General features: G+C 45.4%; 7 protein-coding genes across 7 annotated transcripts; 3 read left to right on the forward strand and 4 right to left on the reverse strand.

The window, feature by feature from the left end:
• Window positions 1-464: 464 nt before the first annotated feature.
• On the reverse strand, window positions 465-3,097 carry JR316_0009633 (uncharacterized protein; the record flags this gene model as incomplete). The annotated part of the gene is made up of 4 exons (XM_047895326.1): window positions 465-936; window positions 1,026-2,175; window positions 2,231-2,325; window positions 2,394-3,097. The coding sequence occupies 4 exons, from the start codon at window positions 3,095-3,097 to the stop codon at window positions 465-467; spliced, it is 2,421 nt and encodes an 806-aa protein (XP_047745045.1).
• Window positions 3,098-3,719: 622 nt separating this feature from the next.
• JR316_0009634 (ATP synthase subunit K, mitochondrial) lies at window positions 3,720-4,279 on the reverse strand (the record flags this gene model as incomplete). Its single annotated transcript, XM_047895327.1, has 4 exons — window positions 3,720-3,780; window positions 3,848-3,862; window positions 3,923-4,090; window positions 4,272-4,279. The coding sequence occupies 4 exons, from the start codon at window positions 4,277-4,279 to the stop codon at window positions 3,720-3,722; spliced, it is 252 nt and encodes an 83-aa protein (XP_047745046.1).
• Window positions 4,280-5,049: 770 nt separating this feature from the next.
• On the forward strand, window positions 5,050-7,835 carry JR316_0009635 (uncharacterized protein; the record flags this gene model as incomplete). Its single annotated transcript, XM_047895328.1, has 8 exons — window positions 5,050-5,340; window positions 5,394-5,566; window positions 6,135-6,144; window positions 6,197-6,454; window positions 7,028-7,324; window positions 7,383-7,573; window positions 7,624-7,699; window positions 7,749-7,835. The coding sequence occupies 8 exons, from the start codon at window positions 5,050-5,052 to the stop codon at window positions 7,833-7,835; spliced, it is 1,383 nt and encodes a 460-aa protein (XP_047745047.1).
• Window positions 7,836-8,051: 216 nt separating this feature from the next.
• On the forward strand, window positions 8,052-10,683 carry JR316_0009636 (uncharacterized protein; the record flags this gene model as incomplete). Its single annotated transcript, XM_047895329.1, has 7 exons — window positions 8,052-8,137; window positions 8,237-8,474; window positions 8,982-9,293; window positions 9,336-9,527; window positions 9,823-10,113; window positions 10,165-10,419; window positions 10,588-10,683. 7 exons carry the CDS (start codon window positions 8,052-8,054, stop codon window positions 10,681-10,683), a joined length of 1,470 nt encoding a protein of 489 aa, XP_047745048.1.
• Window positions 10,684-14,313: 3,630 nt separating this feature from the next.
• Window positions 14,314-15,181, forward strand: JR316_0009637 (uncharacterized protein; the record flags this gene model as incomplete). The annotated part of the gene is made up of 4 exons (XM_047895330.1): window positions 14,314-14,550; window positions 14,602-14,787; window positions 14,855-14,980; window positions 15,053-15,181. 4 exons carry the CDS (start codon window positions 14,314-14,316, stop codon window positions 15,179-15,181), a joined length of 678 nt encoding a protein of 225 aa, XP_047745049.1.
• Window positions 15,182-15,917: 736 nt separating this feature from the next.
• On the reverse strand, window positions 15,918-17,585 carry JR316_0009638 (Calcium-dependent protein kinase 4; the record flags this gene model as incomplete). Its single annotated transcript, XM_047895331.1, has 7 exons — window positions 15,918-16,322; window positions 16,387-16,689; window positions 16,747-16,785; window positions 16,837-16,912; window positions 16,971-17,161; window positions 17,214-17,528; window positions 17,580-17,585. 7 exons carry the CDS (start codon window positions 17,583-17,585, stop codon window positions 15,918-15,920), a joined length of 1,335 nt encoding a protein of 444 aa, XP_047745050.1.
• Window positions 17,586-18,130: 545 nt separating this feature from the next.
• JR316_0009639 (ADP-ribosylarginine hydrolase Tri1) lies at window positions 18,131-18,706 on the reverse strand (the record flags this gene model as incomplete). Its single annotated transcript, XM_047895332.1, has 1 exon — window positions 18,131-18,706. One exon carries the CDS (start codon window positions 18,704-18,706, stop codon window positions 18,131-18,133), a length of 576 nt encoding a protein of 191 aa, XP_047745051.1.
• Between the last annotated feature and the right edge of the window lie 332 nt (window positions 18,707-19,038).

Here is a 19,038-nt window from a genome sequence, read left to right on the forward strand (position 1 = left end):
GAAGAAAAGAGCTGTAGGCGATGTGGTTATGCTTCGTGTTATTGCAAGAATACTACAGCGTATTACATCCTGTTTAAAGTATGGGAAGTAAGATCCCAAACGTGAATCCGAACAAGAAGAATTCTAATCCAAAGAATAAAATAATGGCGTACAAAATAATCGAAATTAAGGCGTTCGTGATGTCGTAAGTCGTGAACCAAAAAAAAAAATTGAGGCGTGGATCGGAGAAGACCTCTCGGTTGGTTTTTGACTTTCCAAGAAATTATAACGAGAATACGATAGTTGATTGGCCATCGATTTGCAAGAAAGGCGGTTTTGATTTTTTAGAATCCGACCCCGTTCTAAAATCATACTGTCAGATTTCCTATAAGCAAGATCCGAACGAAATTCCTCCAAACTTACTATATCAACGACCCAAAATGTTCAACGCCCCATAACCCAAAAAGAAAATCGGAATTGATGCGTCACCAATTCCACTCATCCTCATCATCCTTCGGCGGGGCCGGAGTCACAGCGCTCTTCTTCGTCGTCACTTTCACCTTCGAAACCTGCTTACTCTGCGAGGCAGCAGTAGGCGAAAGCGAATCCGGCACCATGACAGGCGCCATCATCCTCGAATTCAACTTGGCGCGCAACTGATTCGCACCAACATCGGAGCCGAGTTCTTCATCAGAGTCGTCGAGCAGAGACGTAGCGGACCGCGGTCGAGGTTGTGCAGAGGTAGGGATGCGGGGTGATAGCAGCGTCGATTGCGACGCATTTGATGAGAAAGTCGCTGGTGAGCCAGGGTTGGGCGACTGCATTTGGGGCGATTTGGTATAAGAGCCGTCTCCGAAAAGCGGCTTGGTTGATGTGGGCGGCGAAGTCAGCGCAGAGACAATGGTGTTCTGCATGTCAGAGAGAAGCAGCGACGCGCGTTTTTGACTTTTCGTGAATCTACAAAAAAAAAATTATAATGTCAATAAGGCATAACGCGATTGAAAAGGACAAAGCGAGGATTAGCAATGGGCGGTCAAAAAACTCACGTATTGCTCCCTTTTAATTCATCCCATTTCTTGCCAACACTTCCAACCCAATAAGACATCTGCTGCGTCGTGGGCGTAGCTGTATTCAGCGCTCCTACCGCAGGAGCAGGCGAAGTAACCACAGATGCTGCACTTTCAGTCCTCGGACTCGCCTCTGGAGCAGTATCCCGTAAACTAGAAGACACAGAAGCACTATCCCTCGCCTGCGCCTCGCTAGCGGGCTCGTCCCACCCGTCATCCCAATCAAAGTCCTCCATCTCCTTATCCTTATCCGCGCTGCCAGCACCGCTGGCAAGAAACTGCGCGTCTGTGGGCGGCAAAACCAATTTCTCAACATGGATATGTTCCGCGGGTCTTTTCCTCCTGAAGTGCGGATTGGGGCTCATTGTAGGTGTCGCGCCAGTATCGTAGACCATGAGCACATCCTGTTCTTGCTCTGGAGACAGACTTCGCTGCTTTCCGTCTTCAAAGTCGCCAAATTCGCTGTCAACATCCGATATCACAGAGGCAGCGGCGGAAGAAGTAGTAGTCCCAGTAGCATCGGGCTTGCGAGTCGTGTCGCCCGAGGTTGACGAGCCACTCACACTCGCTGCGGTCGAAGTTGTAGAAATTCTCGTCGATGTGCTGGCAAATGTCGCGCTGGAAGCTGCCGAAGTCGTCGTGGATGATGAAGACTGCGATTCCTTCTGCCCATGCCCATGTGTACGCGTGATATTCGCATCTACCTTTGCCCAGTGTTTAGATGCAGGGGCACCATCAACGGGTGCACGGAGGGGTGTGCTAGCCGCATGTCCGCTGGATAACGCGTCTGAGCGAGCCGATAGTGGGGTGGTTGGTGTAGCGGGCCCATTGACGTGTACTATGGATTCCAGACCCGCGGCGATGAGCCTGCTCATGCCCTGTACGCCTCCCTTTATGCCTTCAAGCACAACTGCGCCGGGTACGTTGGCCGCAGGTGCTAATCCATTGAAATACGAAGGAGACGCAGTTGACGATCCTCCAGAGGTATTGTGTGACAGAGTATTGGGTGATGCTGAGCTAGATAGCAATGAGGATGTTGATGTCGGGAGGTTAGATGAAGATGGTGTTGACGCCAATGACTGCGACCTTTCAAAACCGCGGTTCACAATGCGCTCCCATTTACGTTTTACTGCTCATATACTTAGAAATTTCGGGCCAGAATATGAAAGACGACCTTTGCTTACATTGCAGAAGTTCAGCTTCATGTACGGCGAGTTGTGACCGTAGCTCAAGGCACTTGGATTCCTTTTGGGCAATGAAGTGCAGTAGTTCAGCATGCCTGGTAAAACAAAAGACGCGTCAGAAACATTAATGAAAAATGGGGGGATCATATAAGAAATGACGAACTTCTCTGCTAATGTCACTGGCGGCCTATCCTTCAGATGGCTAGGGGGCGCCAGACTAGCCTCTTTGGTACCCTGAGTTCCTCTCTCTGGAAAAGCAGGACTCCTAGGCGTCCTCAACCCTCTTCCAAGCGAACTGCTCCTCGTCAACCCAGCACCTACATCCCTTCCTGCATCCCCAAAAAATGACGTCGTAGACGATAATGGTGTGCGTAACAACCCATCAACCGACGCTCGCTCTCGCTGTGTTTGTGATGGCCCATCCGGTGGTAGATACGAGATAGACGACCGCTTGGAAGCCTTCGAGAGTTTGGTGGAAGAGCTGGTGGAGCTCCGTTTCACGTTAGCAGTGTTGGGACTGAGGGGTAACGGTGATGGTGCTCGCGAAGTGCCGGATGGAGCGAATGTACCTGGTTCTACGAATAGCGTGTTATCGCCACCGCCTGAACTATGGCCGTTCTGCGTCGCCGAGTGAGAGCTGGGAGAAGGTGACGGCGAAATTGAACCCGGTGTCGTGGCTGAACTTGAGGAACCGACGACAGATCCCAACGCAAGGTGCAGTGGCCGCGGCATCGACGAAGTCGTTTTCTTCGTCGTGGAGACGACGTGTCGCTGGGGTTTTGGCTGAGGGAATGAGGACGTTGAAGGTCCTAGAGTAGTCGCAGAACGCGAAAGACTGGTTGGAGATGGCCCCGCACTCCCGCTCATGCTTCTCTGTCCGTTGCCGTTGCGGTGTCTTTTCGATTTCTAAGGCGACTACCAATATCCCTGTAGCGTCTGATTCTGTTTGACGCCTTCTGGAATGTAGAGATGTGGATAAGGTATAGGTATGTATCGTACGTGTCGGACTGGTTGTGGATTCAAGTAGAGAGCCTTCACCGGCGTTGTCGCTGTCGTTGACCAGAAGACTCCTGATGAGAACATCAATATTTTTATTGGCAACGCCTAGACTTCTACTTTTGCTGATATATAAGGTCCTCATCATTCAAAACTTTCTTGTAAACAGATTTTATAATTTTATTGATATATGCGTTATCAATGCACTCATTCAAATCGTCTCCCTGTATGTGGTTCATGTTCAGGCAAACTCAACAGCCAAAATGGCTAGAAAAGCGTGTCTAGTAACGAGAACATTTCCCTATTTAATTGGGCTGACGATCCAAAATTCAATGACTTGTAGCCTGGTCTCGTACGGGGTAAATTTCCGCGGACGATGGACGCCGAGCAGCTAGGAGAGACACGCGACGAGTAAATTCCTTGCGAATATTTAGGCCATGGTCAGAGCAAAATTGCCCTTCTAAAATGATATTAATAAAACTCCGTTGCGATTCTAATGGCTAGATGCGGAACCAGCGCCCTCCTTCTCAGCCTCCTTGATGAAGTTGAGGATACTACAAATCAAGCGGTCAGCATTTCTAGGACAAATTCAACAGATTTAAACCAAGATTGGCTACTCACAATTGTTCCTCTTCGCTGAAACGTTTCGAATTGTGTCAACGTAGCCCCAAAGCGCGAGGTCAAGAAGGAACTCACGAAGATCCAGCGTTGATAGGGACAGTCTGCTTAGCCTGCTCAACAGTGACGGGTTTGGCTTGGGCAGTCTTGCTTCCTCCACGAGTAGCAAGGTATGCAGAACCGAAGGTGATTCCGAATGTACCAAGGGCGAGGTACTCGTTTTTGATGCTACGGCCGAGGATTGTGCTGTATGAGTCGCGTCATTGGCAGCATATGATGAGGTGTTGTCGGAAATGGAGGTTTGAGGGACAACCAAAGAATTCAAAGGACCCAGAGACAGCGATTTGAGGAGAAGTGCGGGAAATATACAGAGTTGAAGGGTGTCTCTATCAGAAATAATCAATAGCAAGATAAGTGCAATACGCACTATGACATTGTGAAGGTGAGAGGCGGAAGGTTCGAGTGCGCTACGGTCGACGGTGGAGAGGCGACCAAACGATTTTCCGTGACGTTGAATTCACCCGGGACTTTCCGTCACATTGTCGGCTCGTCAATGCCGTCGATCACGTCGACTCGACCGTTCAAAGCCAATTAGCATACCTCGTTGTGGGAGTCATATCGCTACTTCTCTGAGTCTGATTTCAAGGCCGCTGCCTAGTACTTATAAGTAACAAGACTTCGTTCATAGATTTGATATGTGTGTTATTGAGCTCATAATATACTGTCGTGTAGTAGATGCGGCCAAAACGGCATCTGTCTATAGTAGTCAATTCTGAATCGATGATTAGCTGCATTGATATGCTAGTAGTATTAGTCTCATGGTCAATATCATGTAACAGTGAGCATATACAATGATATGAAGTCTGTTTTTTCGACCGGGCCCAAACCGCGCTGAAAATCCAAGTTTTGAGATTCTAGTGATAGTTTATATTTTTACAGATCACTATTTACATACCACGAATTGGGATTAGCTCAGTAGGTCCTCGTTCTACAGCGAAGAGAACCACTTGCGACTTTTGAGGAACCGTACCGGTATTCGGAGTCTGGCGAAGCGAATCTTTTACCAACGCGGATGCGGTTAGTCGTGGGAAAAACCTGGCGAAGTGAGTTGAATGAGAGTCTGATCAAACCTCAAACCCCCGTACTCAATGGTAAGATGCAATTTTACAATCCAGTCATTTGTTTTGATTCTACAGTCATTACAGATGGACCTACTCCATGTCCCATTCTACCTTGCACCAGGCCTGGGTTTGTATGAAATAGAGAAACGGTTCACGTTTTGGTCGTCCCCCGAAGCTCGAGAATGGTTCAAAGCCCGCGGCTACACACTTTATGAGCGTTGCTGGGAAGAGGACATGATACTTGATACATCCATACAAGCCATTCCATCCCAGACCGAATGTGGTGAAGCCGAGTACCCTTACCCACACTTCGACACAGATTGTAATGTGGAACCCGATGAGCCTGATACGCCGCTCCGAGCGCGGGACATGACCGTAAGTCTTTGTTCAAAAAACGCCAGCAGAGATAACTTAGCTGGTTTCTGAAGGGCAAGACAGGGTTTGCGCAAGATGCGTTAGGTCGACATGTCGCAATCAAGATTGTGCGCGCAGACACCGAAGAATATCACATTTTGCGGTTTTTACATGAACAAAGTCTGGACACACTCAAGGAAAATAGCATAATCCCAGTTCTGGAACTGATACCAAACGGGACCTTTTGGTTTGTAGTAATGCCTCGGTAAGAAGTTGTTAAGCAACCTTTTATTGAAATATTAATTACTATTGAAAAGATGGGCAATGTATATCGACAGACCCAAGCCCAAATACATCCATGAAATTATTTTCATAGTACATTCCCTGCTCAAGGTATGGCTTTTATTTAGAACATACATGTTTCTGATATATTTTATAGGGTCTTCAGTACTTGCATGCCAATAATATTGCCCACGGGGTTGGTTCTCTTTACTTCGTCGTTATATGTCTCATTAATGGTTATGTCCCGTGTGTAGGACATTGGGGCGGGAAATTTCCTCGTAAACCACATCACCGATGACTGCATAGGGATGCCTAGGCGCGGTCACCTCCGCGCAGAGAAGCGCTTGCTATATGCCTTGTTTGACTTTGACCTTTCCATTATACGTCCGCCTGGAACAGACATAAATGACTTTCGACTACCTGCTGAGAGATCCTATGGCTCGTTCAACAAGAGCAATGATACTTCGACCGGAGAATTTATACTACAACCCTTTCGTACTCGACGTTGGTAGTATGGGTGTCTTTTTCTGTAGGAAATATCAGGTGAGTGCTTCGTTTTGCCCTTATCCCATTTCTAACATAGATTATGATTTAGCACATCACCGACCGACTTCCACTTCTTGCACCACTTCTCAATATGATGACCCACAGAAACCTCAAGCGCCGATTCAGCGCAGCAGAGGCGTTGCGACTTTTTGAGGACCGAGTCGCAGAACTTTCGGACGCGAAATTGGCAGCTGAAATTCGTCCAACTAAAGACAGAGTGTTCATCACGGAATATGATGATTATGATAGATGGGAGAACCTCTCACCATTATTCGTGGAGAGATTCAAAGGATATAGAGCGACGCCTGTGCCTTGGTGTATAAGATTTCTTCGCCGATTCTGCGCAACAGACTTTGGGGGACGTTATGTGCTAAAGATACGATACTTCATGTTCAGGCTATCGTCAATCCCATCCGCTTTCTGTAAGAGACTTCTTCCAGAAAAAATTGCTCTCAAGTAGTCGGGCGTATTCAATGGAGATGTTATTGCTATTAGAGACATAATTTACATACTATTCTAAACAATGCAGCAGGTAGCAGAGTCTTGTGAATTACTTAGTTTGCAATTTCGAACCATTTTGCATGAGGTTCACTCAACTTGCTTGGTCCCTGAATCCAAAGCCAGCTATCGATGAAACTGGCTCGAGCCATGATTCTCGACGCAGTCTGTAATGTCGGCCTGCGCTGACTTTCAAGTTCGTTTGTTACAGAGTAACATCACGCTATTGGTGACCGTTGGTTGAATTTGGACAACTTAACCTGCACTTCACTGGAGTTGTAAAATCCCTTCATACAACCAAAGGCCTGTGTGGTAGTAACTATCTAAGATGGCGGTGAGACCTACTTAAAATATTATTAAATGGTACTAACGCAAACCATAGTCTTCTGGGCTAAGGGTTACCTTCCCTTACGAACCGGGCACCGATTATGACTTCTACGAGCGGATTCCATTTTGGGATTCTCCCGAAACAATTGAATGGTTCAAGAACCACGGATATACATTGTATCGACGGAGTGAATATGCTGGAGAAGAATCAGTAACATTTCCTGTGTTTCCTTCGGATGCCACGAATGATTTTGTTGAAGCCAATTACCCATATGCCCACCAAGATTTGAGGACACCGGACCCTGATGAAGGGTACGAGCGAGATCCTCCTTTGTTGGCCCAAGAATCGACTGTAAGTAGACGTATCATTCTACCCAATGGATATTGTACTAGTATAACGCTTTCCGCAGGGAAAAATTGCATTCGCTCAGGATTCTCTCAAACGACATGTTGCAATCAAACTTGTCCGAGATGACACTGGCGAATATCGAGTGCTACGGTTTCTGAGTCAGCAAAGTATGGATGTGCTGAAGGCAAACTGTATTATTCCGGTACTCGATCTTTTACCGATTGAAGGATTCTGGTTTGCAGTGATGCCTAGGTAAGATCAACCTATAATATCGACCTTGCTGCTCTCAGTCAGACTTGTAGATGGGGCACTGCCATCAACCAGCCTGCTCCGAAAACCCTTTCTGAAACCGTTGGTATCATTCATTCATGGTTAAAGGTATAGTGACTCCTACCCTAGCGACAACCTTTTTTGATTTGTATCATAGGGCCTGAACTATCTGCATGAGCATAATATCTCCCATGGTGTTGGTGTCACTTTCCTGATTCTATTTTGTGCTTCAATGAAGGCCTGACTATTAACAACAGAACGTTAAAGAGGACAATATTTTGGTGAACCATTTTGGAGATATTCAGTTTATGTCCCGCTCTGGGGGGCGAGCTGAGCTTCCGCAGTAAAAAGTCTCTTTCGTACGCGCTCTTTGACTTTGCTGTGATGCTTGCACCAGATGAGGATAGGACAAAATTTCGTTTGCCATACCAGCGCTCTTGGGGTTCGTTCAACGCAAGCCATGACACGGCGGCTGGCGAATACGACTATAGCCCCTTTATTCTTGATGTGGGAACCTGCGGCGTCGAATTGTGTGAAATACATCAAGTACGTTTCTTTCTTATTTTGCCTTGAAAGAAGGAGAGCTAAATATTTTAGTTAGCACATAACTCCGTATCTTCCTTTCTTAGCACCCCTTCTGGATAGGATGATAACTTGGGATCTTCGTCGTCGGTTCACCGCATCAGAAGCCCTACAATTCTTCGAGCAAAGTCTTTCCGAGATGTCGCAAAAGGAATTGGAAACTCCACACCCCACAATGTTACGTCCAGACGCCACGTACTTGAATTATGACAGATGGGCGGGTTTACCTCTGGACTTGAAAGAAAAGTGGAAGATGCATAAGACGCCGCCAATTCCGTGGCACCTGATGTTCCTTCGTGTTGTGAACTGCCGCCTGCACCGATTTCCCCATTTCATACCGCAGACACGACGGTTTTTTGCAGGCCTTACGTCCCCAGTACATAGACTCTATAAGGTTCTGTTTCGGGGAGTCATCCATGTGTAATACCTATATGAACCTACACCCAGTTTGTCGTCGTCACACTGTATGCTGCTATAAAATCTAGTACATGGCACCTGAGCTTACATGTATCGGATTTGCGCATAATTTGAAAACTATCCTCAAGAAATACCGCCTATTGTAACACGAGATGAGAGTGTAATGCTTTGATGATAAATTTTGGCTCAGTAGCAGTATGTGCGGGCCAAAATCTAAAAGAAAAAGAAAGAAAAGGATGAGTAGGGAGTCTTCCCTTTTAAACGGGGTTTCCGAACACTTCGGGGTCGTGGGAACTGGCACCAACTCTTCATTTATAACAGCTTGAAAAGCTTTGTACCTGTGTATTCACCATGGTAAGAACCATTTCGTCTTACTTAAATTTCTCTTCAGAAAAAGCTCATAAATTTGACATTGGAACAGAAGCCTCATGCTGACCTACGAATTACCTTTTCTATGGAGCCCGATGCAGACAGGGTTGCTCAACGGGAATTTTGGAGTTCTTCAACGACTTTGGAATGGTTCAAGCATCGCGGCTATGAACTTTATCGCTCTATTGACGGAACCGATAAAGTCTATCCAATACACCCACCTGAATTCCCAGAAGGCTCTGAATTCCCCTTTTACTTGGCTGATTATCCTTACGCTTCCTTCAAGACTGTGAAATCCAATGATATGCACTTACTTGAGGAATACAACATCCGGGTGAGTATTTATTAACAGATGTTGTTACATTTGTCTAACCAGTTTTATATCAAGGGCAACATTGCTTATGCCCAAGACGTTCAGAACAGGCACGTTGTTATCAAAATTGTTCCAAAGCACACAGAGGAATATCGCATTTTACGCTTCTTGCATGCTCAAAAACTGGACACCTTGAAAGAAAATGGCATTTTGCCAGTGTTAGATCTCCTTCCAACCGAAGGCTACTACTTCGCGGTGATGCCTAGGTCATTCTTTCACTGGAACACTATGGAACCACTGTCGCTGAATAGTTTTATTAGATGGGGCCGTAGCGTTACTGTGCCATACATCTTCAAGGTATCCGAGGTCATTCCGTTAATTCGATCAATGCTGAAGGTAGTGTTAACATATCTTAATATCTTCTCACGTGTATCTGAAGGCAAAATGCAGGCTTTGGCTTATTTGCATGAGAATAACATCACCCACGGTGTCGGTCATTTTTTTAAAAAATGTCAATATTCTTTATTTTAATGTGGTTGAAAACATTTAGGATATTGGAAAACATAACGTTTTAACCAACCACTTCTATTGCCTGAACGACATGGGGTATTTGGAGCGCTACTCCATGAGGAGTAGAGGGATCCTCCTGTATGCAGTCATTGACTTCGATGCCTCTGTGATGCTGCCAGCAGACGTAGACAGGTCCAAGTTTCGCCTCCCTTACGAAAAAGGCTTTCGCAGATATCCCACTATTAAGGACATGCAGACGGGCCCATTTGATTATAATCCTTTTGTACAAGACGTTGGAGCCATGGGTGCAATGCTGTGTCTAAATTTTCAGGTGAGTTTCGAACATGAGTGAATTCAAACCGATAAACTGACAACTTGATAGCATCTCTCTCTGCACTTGCCACTGCTGGCACCTCTTTTTGACGGGATGACTACATGGGAGCTCGACAAGCGATTTACGGCCAGCGAGGCACTCCAATTCTTTAACGACCGCGTATCTGAAATTGTGGAAGAGCAGTTAGGAGAGTGCCCACAAAGTGAAAATGACAGCCAACTTTACTACTATGATGATTACGACCGATGGAAGACGCTTTCTCCCGACTTTGTGGAGAAATGGAAAGTATATAAAGCTCGAAAGGTACCGTTACGGATTCGCCTCCTCCGTTGGCTATATTTCAAGCCATACTTCTGCCATATTTTACCTAAAACTAGACTCTTCTTTCACAAACTTTTCCATCTTCCTCGTGTAATCATAGAAATGTTCATGTAGACAAATGCTGCTTAATACACTTGATATAATCACTAGCATGTAGCTGATTTCGAGGTCAATTCATCTTCCATTGCTACCCAAGGGACTAGGATGCGTCGCCCGACTGCTCCTTCTTGCGTAGTCCCTTGCTAAAGCTTCATCACGCCAGTAGAGAAGACCTATGGGCACGATGTGCATCAAGTTCCCATTGATAGAAAAGTGACGTTCGGCATAGCAGCATATAAGAAGGTGTTGTCGGAATGGCGGTTTGAGGGACAATCAAAGAATTCATAGGACCGAGAGTTGGAGACAGCGATTTGAGGAAAGGTACGGGAAATTTACAGAGTTGAAGGGTGTCTCTATCAGAAATAATCAATCGCAAGATAAGTGCAATACGCACTATGACATTGTGAAGGTGAGAGGCGGAAGGTTTGAGTGCGCTACAGTCGACGGTGGAGAGCGACCAAACGATTTTCCGTGACGTTGAATTCACCCGGGACTTTCCGTCGCATTGTCGGCCCGTCAATGCCGTCGATCTCGACTCAAACCCAACTCCGAGTCAACTCCCGCCACTCGCCATTGTTGCTTCGAGTCAGAGATCTGCCTTACATCCATCCCTCTTGATCATGTATACACAGCCTTCGGTATATGAGGTGTCTCTTAGATTGAAAGAATGCATCTTCTGTCTGAAGTTCATACCTTGTACTAAGTTGTAGAACATCCGGTCTTGCGATGTCCTCCGTCAGCCTGCCAACCATATCGCATATCGCAACGTGGAATGATAAGTGATAGAACACCTGAGGCAGTTTTCAAGTCAAAAAAAGTAATCATCTTGAATTATTCATCCAAGAGTCATGACCGCCATGGACAGTGAAATTCTCAGATTGCTTCCTCGGTCCCATTATAGTTTTTCTTACTACATATCTCACGTAAAAGTGCTATTACGTGTATGCTAAGAATAGAGATCATTTTCATCTTTCTTGTGTGTAAAGTACTTGGATCGTCGTGGATGCGGAATCGATTCGCCTGAAAATCCAAATCTAGTCATCGGTGAAACCAGGTTTGAAACATGATTCATAGAACTCGCGCTGGCTGTCAATGATGGGAACACAACCTTTCTATACAATCGTCCTCTCGGCGGAATAAATCACATATTCGACGGTGAGTGGCACTCTACCATCTGGAGCTTATAGAGGCACATGTACCCTGAAGTATATTAGTACATGTTCCCAGCCAAAGATGCTCGAAGAAGGGTTCTGTGTATGTGAGGCCCACTGCGGAGGATTCCAGAGAACACCCTGAGTTTCAACGCCGGGAAGCAAGCTGGAAAATTACAGGTCTTCAGACACTGGGCAGTCTTCTATTGGAAGATACCATTGTCAAAAAAAAATTTGTCTTTCCGGATGCGAAAACTTCTTCTGAATTGAGACAGAAGTTCTTGTGCGACTCCTGAATTCTGGCGGCGGACACGACCAGCTGAGTGGCTTGCCACTCGAGCGAGGGAAAGATTGTTGTGATTTGACAGATTTTTGATTTAAAACTGCTTCTCGGACTATGTACCGAATTATTTTGGGGTGTGCGGGCAAGCGGAGTGGTGTTTGTTGGGCTGTCAAGTACATCTCCAGAAGTGCTCCATGGTAGAAGAATAGTTCGCTATAACTCCGTCGACTTTCGTCTCAAGGCGTACCTTCTTGTGCGGTCTGGATAATCGATTATACATTCTAAGACTAGATTTCCCACAGCTTCACACAAAAAACAAGTCGTCTAGTCAGCAGTTATAATCTGATCAGCTACACACACACTTAGCGAGTGGCGTGTGAAAGTGAATATGGCAGACTTAATGACTCGATTACGACTACCAAAGCATTGAATCTGAAGGGTCGCAGCTTTATCCGCGGTGCTGGGGATAGGTACACGAGGATATGGAAGTTTCGGGATCTCGGTCCTCAATTATCCTATCTTTATTTGTTCTTTTGTCGGAAGATCCAATGAAGTCATTACTGCAGATGACTCCCTCATCCGCCCTTTAGTAGAGATATTCCACGTAAGGGTAGCATAAATCCATAGATCCACCGACTCATCGCCGCATAGGATCGCAGTAGACATCACGCAACAGGCTATACGAAATAGTATCAAGCTTTGTTTTCTCTACACGTCCCTGGAAGATAAACCTGTTCATCTTGATTGATTTCTAAGAAGGGAGAATCTAGCAATTGTTCCCACACATGAGTCATCTTGAATAGTACCTTACTTCAAAACCCCGATGATGTGAATGAATACCGGCGGTACTAGTGCTAATTACAAACAGACACGGAGAACTTGTCGGTATCCATGCCCATACCGATTTTGTGAGTATACCATTTTCAGTGGCAAGCGCTTAATCAACGCTGGTCTAAATCGACAAAGAACAACATGCAGCTAACATTACAGATTTAACTTAGCCCTGAGTTACTTGTATGAATTTTACGGAAAAAGATTTAAGACGGCAAGAAAAGGTGTATGATGATGATGATGATGACGTGTGCCAGTCAGAGGAAGAGAAACAAACAAACGACTTGGTCATCTCAGTAACTAATACTACATGACTTACATACTATTCTAAACAATATAGCAGATAGCAGAGTATTGTGCATTGATTTAAATTTTGGAACTGTTTTGCGAGAGGTACTTGTAAGGATCTTTCGAAGTTCGATTATCGTTCACATGAAATTGATTTGCCGAGAAATCCAAATCGAGAGAAATCCATCCATTGATGAGAACAGGGTTGAACCATGATGTTTTGAACACGCTCTGGCTGTCAATGATTGGAATACAACCGTGTTTGGCGTTTCTATACAAACATGCTCTCAAGAACTTCAAGAATTCCAAGACTGAAGTCATTAAATAGGTAATGACTCAATTGAAAACAGTCAGGCTAATTATTGTGTACCCTGCAAGGTATCTAGCGGAATAAAGGCAGATCCTTCCGCAGTATTGGCGATGGTCGTTGGTTTGTGGACCTTAGCTTACTACAGACAAGGAGCCAAACGCGTCTTGGGACTCCACATTCCATATCGGTGTTACTGCTTCATCATTAGTTGTAAATCATTTTAATTTGTTCCGTGATATACTATCTATCTCTGCATCTCCGTGATAGAGCAGTGATATGAGTGTGAAAAATTCCCCCTAAACATTAGCCATCCCTGGCCATCCTATTAAATAAATCAGGGTTTCTGCGTACAAGACGTGTCGATCTGTGTCGATTTCAGAAAACACGCTGGACTTTCTAAGCTTGGAACACGAGCTAAAGAAGTTCATATTCTGGCAGATGTCAAGACAAAAGCGTTTTTTGGCAACCAAATACTATAGTGGACTGGAATTCATTATTGTCAGAAGGGGAAGAACCCCTCCGGGAGCTTCCTGGGGTCTATATTCCAATCGGAGTTACTACACGTTCACAACTGTCGCTCAATCCCAAACATCCTCATGGAGGTCCGGAAGAGTATCGACGAATCAAGTACAAGTGACTCGGGGAAAAGATGTGAGATCTCCTTGCTCACATTATCTGATAGGTACTCGATTCCATCCGTGTCTGGATATGCAACATGCAGGATGGTCCAACGGGAGATTTTCTCCCTTGCCTCGTTTTAATCATTTGGCCAGTGAAATCTCTGGCGTTAAAATTGCAATTTAAAATATATAAAGTGGATCTCATGAAATTGACAAGCCCCAAGTCCATTCAGTCCTTAATCTTTATTTCGAATTAGTACTCCTCCCAAGGCGTTCCCTCAGTCTTCAGTCGAAATGTCAACAGTCCTACCTTCTAGAGATGCCATTCCTCAACCTGTGAGTTTGGAATTATCACAGTCGAGTAAAGTTCTTAAAGGCAAACATCATTCTCAGATCCAAAAGGGCGAATTGGTAAAGTTGACAGAAAGTATACCCGGCAAGTATTATGATCAGAACTCGGACAAATATGAATACACAGTTCCGGCTGGAACAATTGTTCGCATACACGATTCATTGCTGACCAGACAAGCGGTTAGTGTCTAGTTCAAATGTTCCATAAATTTTACAATTTTTTATTCTCAGATCGAGGGGCAAGCTCGATTAGGCTACGATTACATATTTTCGTTGGACATGGACGACTTCAAATACCACTTGGTGGCTCCTACAGGCATCTCTGTGATTTCAAACCCAATTCCACATACAAAACTTGCCATTCTGCCTACGTCTTCTACCAATACGAGGGAGATGAGGAAAGACCGTTTTTGGAAGGTATGTCCTTGCCATTCTCTGAGCTACTTTCTTATTTCGAACTTGCGGACTGAAACAGTAAAACTAGATTAAGAATGTTGCCTTTGTTCGAGAGGCCCACAGAGCTCCTGTCGGCAAGCAGACTGAAAGCGGCTGGGTGACTGTCAACGTTGGAGATGGTATTATAATCGAAGGTTTTCCTGAATCCCGTAAGGTGGGTACCGATTTTATCCGGAGCGAAAATTGTCACTGACACGCTTAATGAACATGGAAATCCAAACTGTAGGGCAGCACGCGAGTCCCAAATTATGAGTCTGCCTTCTACAATTTTGGTGTGGGCCGTATTGTTGGCACCAAGACACCAGTTTGGCACTCAGCCACTCGCCACGGGCCACATGTCTTTGAGAGAACTTAAATAAGGGCTATACAGTACAACTTCTGATGATAATGGCTTGAGATTGCAACGTTACAGCTATTTTCATATCGATAGGCCTAACGTACAAACATACATATTCATACAGTCGGACTTGAATTTCTGCGTAGCCGAGTTACATAGGGCCCCCTATGGGATGCTCCTATTTTACAATTTTACACCAAGGCATTGACATACCCTTTAGTTTGAGAGGGAAATGGATCTAAAAATGCAGCTGTCGCGATGGTATCAAAGTTTGTTTTATTAGCTCAATTTTTTACGAGGAGTCCTGACTGTCACGGTAAGGAAGGGCCTGTTAGCGAAGCAGGACGTGGCTTTGCTTCGCTCAACCCATGGCGGGTAGCAACGGATCATAAAGCTCGTCGATATGAACACCGCTATATAGATGTAATATTGAGTAGTCCTGAAGCGCCGCCGTCGTGGGCAGCACACACTGGCATGGGCAGCATAGCCAGCCCACCTGCATATCGACTTTTAACTATTTGTGCATACTGGATCGGGATTCGGGACACCTTTTACACCTTTCTTTTTGACCCAACAGAGCAGCCAATGATGTCTATCAATATAATGAATGTTTGGCATAATTACGTTGGTAAAATCTAGAGATGGCAGAGGAAACCGAACGTAATCCCAGCCAATTAGGACCATAATATAAACAAGAACAAATTGAACGAGAGTCCATGATGGGTTTTAAAACATGAGGTGATGATGATCTGGATTAAATCGCAATTTTTGAGGAGAAAACAAAACTGTAAACTGTTTTAAACACAGATGCCAGACACGAGAGGTAGAACCGGGTCTTAGGGAGGATATAGGGGTTCAATCTTGACAAGTGTCGGTCCAAGAAGCGGAATGTTTGTAGATGCCAAGGGATGGGTGGGGTCCTGTATGATTTCCAATCTTCTGCAACTTCTGCAGGAACACGAGCCCATATGTCCCATTCTAAATAGGCCTTATGGGGGCTAATAGCTCCGATGTAATCACGGAGTTCCTCTTCTGGAACTTCCGCTAGACGTTCTTCAAAAAATATGAGAGCCTCCGATGCCGTGAATCGTTGACTGATATCCCATGTTGTCATCTTATCGATCAATGGTGCCAGAAAGTGAATCTTCGCTGCTGCAAGCTAGAGATCAATTTATTGGTTCAACAATCTCATTTAATAATACTCGAAATGAAACGAAACCTACGCCGAAATTCTGAGCAAATTGTACACCAAGCCCACCCACATCCAAAGCAAACGGATCATAGTCGTACTCCCCACCTGCTGTATCGTAGCTTAGATTGAACGTGCCCCAGGATTCGTAATGGGGGAGTCGGCATTCCGTTTTATTCGCTGTAGGCGGAAACATAATCGAGAGATCGTAGTCGCAAAGGGCGTATCGGATTACCCTATTCTCTCGACGCTCTTTACACCATACATTTATATCGTTGAAATCTTCATTTGACATGTTGGAAAAATGGCTTAACAACACGTTCTCAAACCTGATGTCCTGGTGTTGGTGTTAGTACATGGTTCATCCGGATTATCAGAATTGAACAAAACGTACCCCGTGAACGATATTATGTTCGTGAAGATAGCTTAATCCCTATGTTTTATATTAGAAAAATGAATAAAATGTGGCTGGGATTTAACGCACTTTCAAGCATGAATGCATGATCTCAATGATTTCGAACATATAGGTAAAGGAAGGACGAAAAAGATCCGGCCCCCATCTCAAAGTCAAAACCATTCATCAGGTGAGAGTGGGGTATAGGTCAAGGAACAGCCTACCTCGGCATAACAGCAAACCAGAATCCATCATTGGGTAGCAATTCCAGGACAGGAAGGATGCAGCTCTTCTTCAAAACCTCGAGGTTCTGCTGGTTCAAAAATCGTAGCACACGGTACTCGTCCGTGTCAGCATGCACAATTTTAATCGCAACATGTCGCTTATGCGTGTCTTGTGCAAACACAACTTTTCCCTATTTGTTTGGTTTTCGTTAATTGAAAGGCAGCAACACTAGTTGTACTCACAGTCGTCTCACAGGCGCCAAGGGGAGGTTGAGGTGGGAAACCCTCCCAGACATTGACCCTAACATCATACGATGAATATGGATACTCGACATCAACAAATTCGCTGTCGGACTCCGGGGGGAAGACAGGATACGACGAGTCCGTTGGCAATGTTGCCCCCGTCGAATAGGTAGCGTATCCACGCTGGTACAGAGTGTATCCTCGGAGCTTAAACCATTCGATGGTATCAGGGGAGTCCCAGAACTCCCGACGCTCTGGATCGCCAGAACCACCTTGTCCTGCCTTGAAAGAAAATGTGACTTTGAGGGGAGGTGACTAACATAATTTAGCAGCTTCAATAGCATACACAGGAAGCAGATTACTTACCTCCATGTTAAACCTCTGTGGAACCTCGTGCAATCTAAATTAAAGAGCTAGATGGTCAAATATCGCACAGCTCTTAAGCCGTGTTCGCAAAAGTGGAAGCACAAAGTTTGGTTCAATTGAACTTCGTTGAACTAACGTTGAACCATTTCCCTCGTGGCTTCGACGTGAGATAATTCCCACATCTCTCAGGTGACTGTGCCTCACCGTACATCACAGGAAAAAATCGTGTAGGGCCGGACGTCTACGGCATAATATATTACCGACAACTGAGAACATCCACTTTTTTTTTATTGTCGTGCAACAAGCAATCGATGTGCTAAGACGGACGGGTGAGCGTTTCTCACCTTTCTACGCTAAGGTATCTACTGTCCTAAGAATAGCGGGGTTTGTATATCTATTGGATCAGCTGTAGGTGTTAGTTTGCATTATCGGTGGTTTGTAGAGAACATCCACTTGGGCTTAGTTACGAGTCCTCCTTTAGGAGGATTCGTTGTGTATCATCGACACCCCGCCAAAATGTTTGCTATACTTAATCACTCGTATTTAGCTGATTACAAGTTAAATTCATATTCCATTGCTGCCAGATCCTTGGCCACCGTGTCGATAATATCACGGCGTACCAAGTCTTCGCACCATGATTTGACTCGTGTCGTCCAGAACACTCTATCTCCATCTCCTTCCTCTGCTGAATACCAGCAAGCAGCCAGACCTGCGAAGATAGCGCCAACAGTATCCGCATCGTCACCAAGGTTCACCGCCAACAATGCACCGTCTTCAAATGTCGATGTGGCAAAAAAGCAGTAGAGCGCAGCTACGGCAGAATCTAGGACGTATCCTGTCGAAGGCAGCTGCTTGACTGGAGGGATAGTATAAGCAAAACCCTTTGTCTTCGTGGAAACTGTTCCTGGTCGTTGGGTGTCCGCGATGAGTCGGAGTAATGGATGGTGCTGCCAATACCAGGCCTCGCGATCGACATCATCTTCAGGAGCAGGACGGATACGAGAGGGAATCGCTAGGGCATCCCGGAGTGTAATAGTCTTATAAGGGAAGCTAGAAATGTAGTGAAGTAGGTCAAGTTTTGAGAATCGTTTAGCGGAGGGTTTGGGGGCACGTGTACTCTCCGCCATGATGGTGGCGATCGCACCGGTCCACATCTCGCACATTTCAAGACACAAGGGACTAGGATGCGTCGCCCGACTGCTCCTTCTTGCGTAGTCCCTTGCTAAAGCTTCATCACGCCAGTAGAGAAGACCTATGGGCACGATGCGCATCAAGCTCCCATTGATAGAAAAGTGACGTTCGGCATAGCAGCATAAAAGAAGGTGTTGTCGGAATGGCGGTTTGAGGGACAATCAAAGAATTCATAGGACCGAGAGTTGGAGACAGCGATTTGAGGAAAGGTACGGGAAATTTACAGAGTTGAAGGGTGTCTCTATCAGAAACTTGTTTTAGTGGGCCA

Source organism: Psilocybe cubensis, chromosome 9 (genome assembly GCF_017499595.1).
Source record: "Psilocybe cubensis strain MGC-MH-2018 chromosome 9, whole genome shotgun sequence".
Lineage (NCBI taxonomy): Eukaryota > Fungi > Basidiomycota > Agaricomycetes > Agaricales > Agrocybaceae > Psilocybe > Psilocybe cubensis.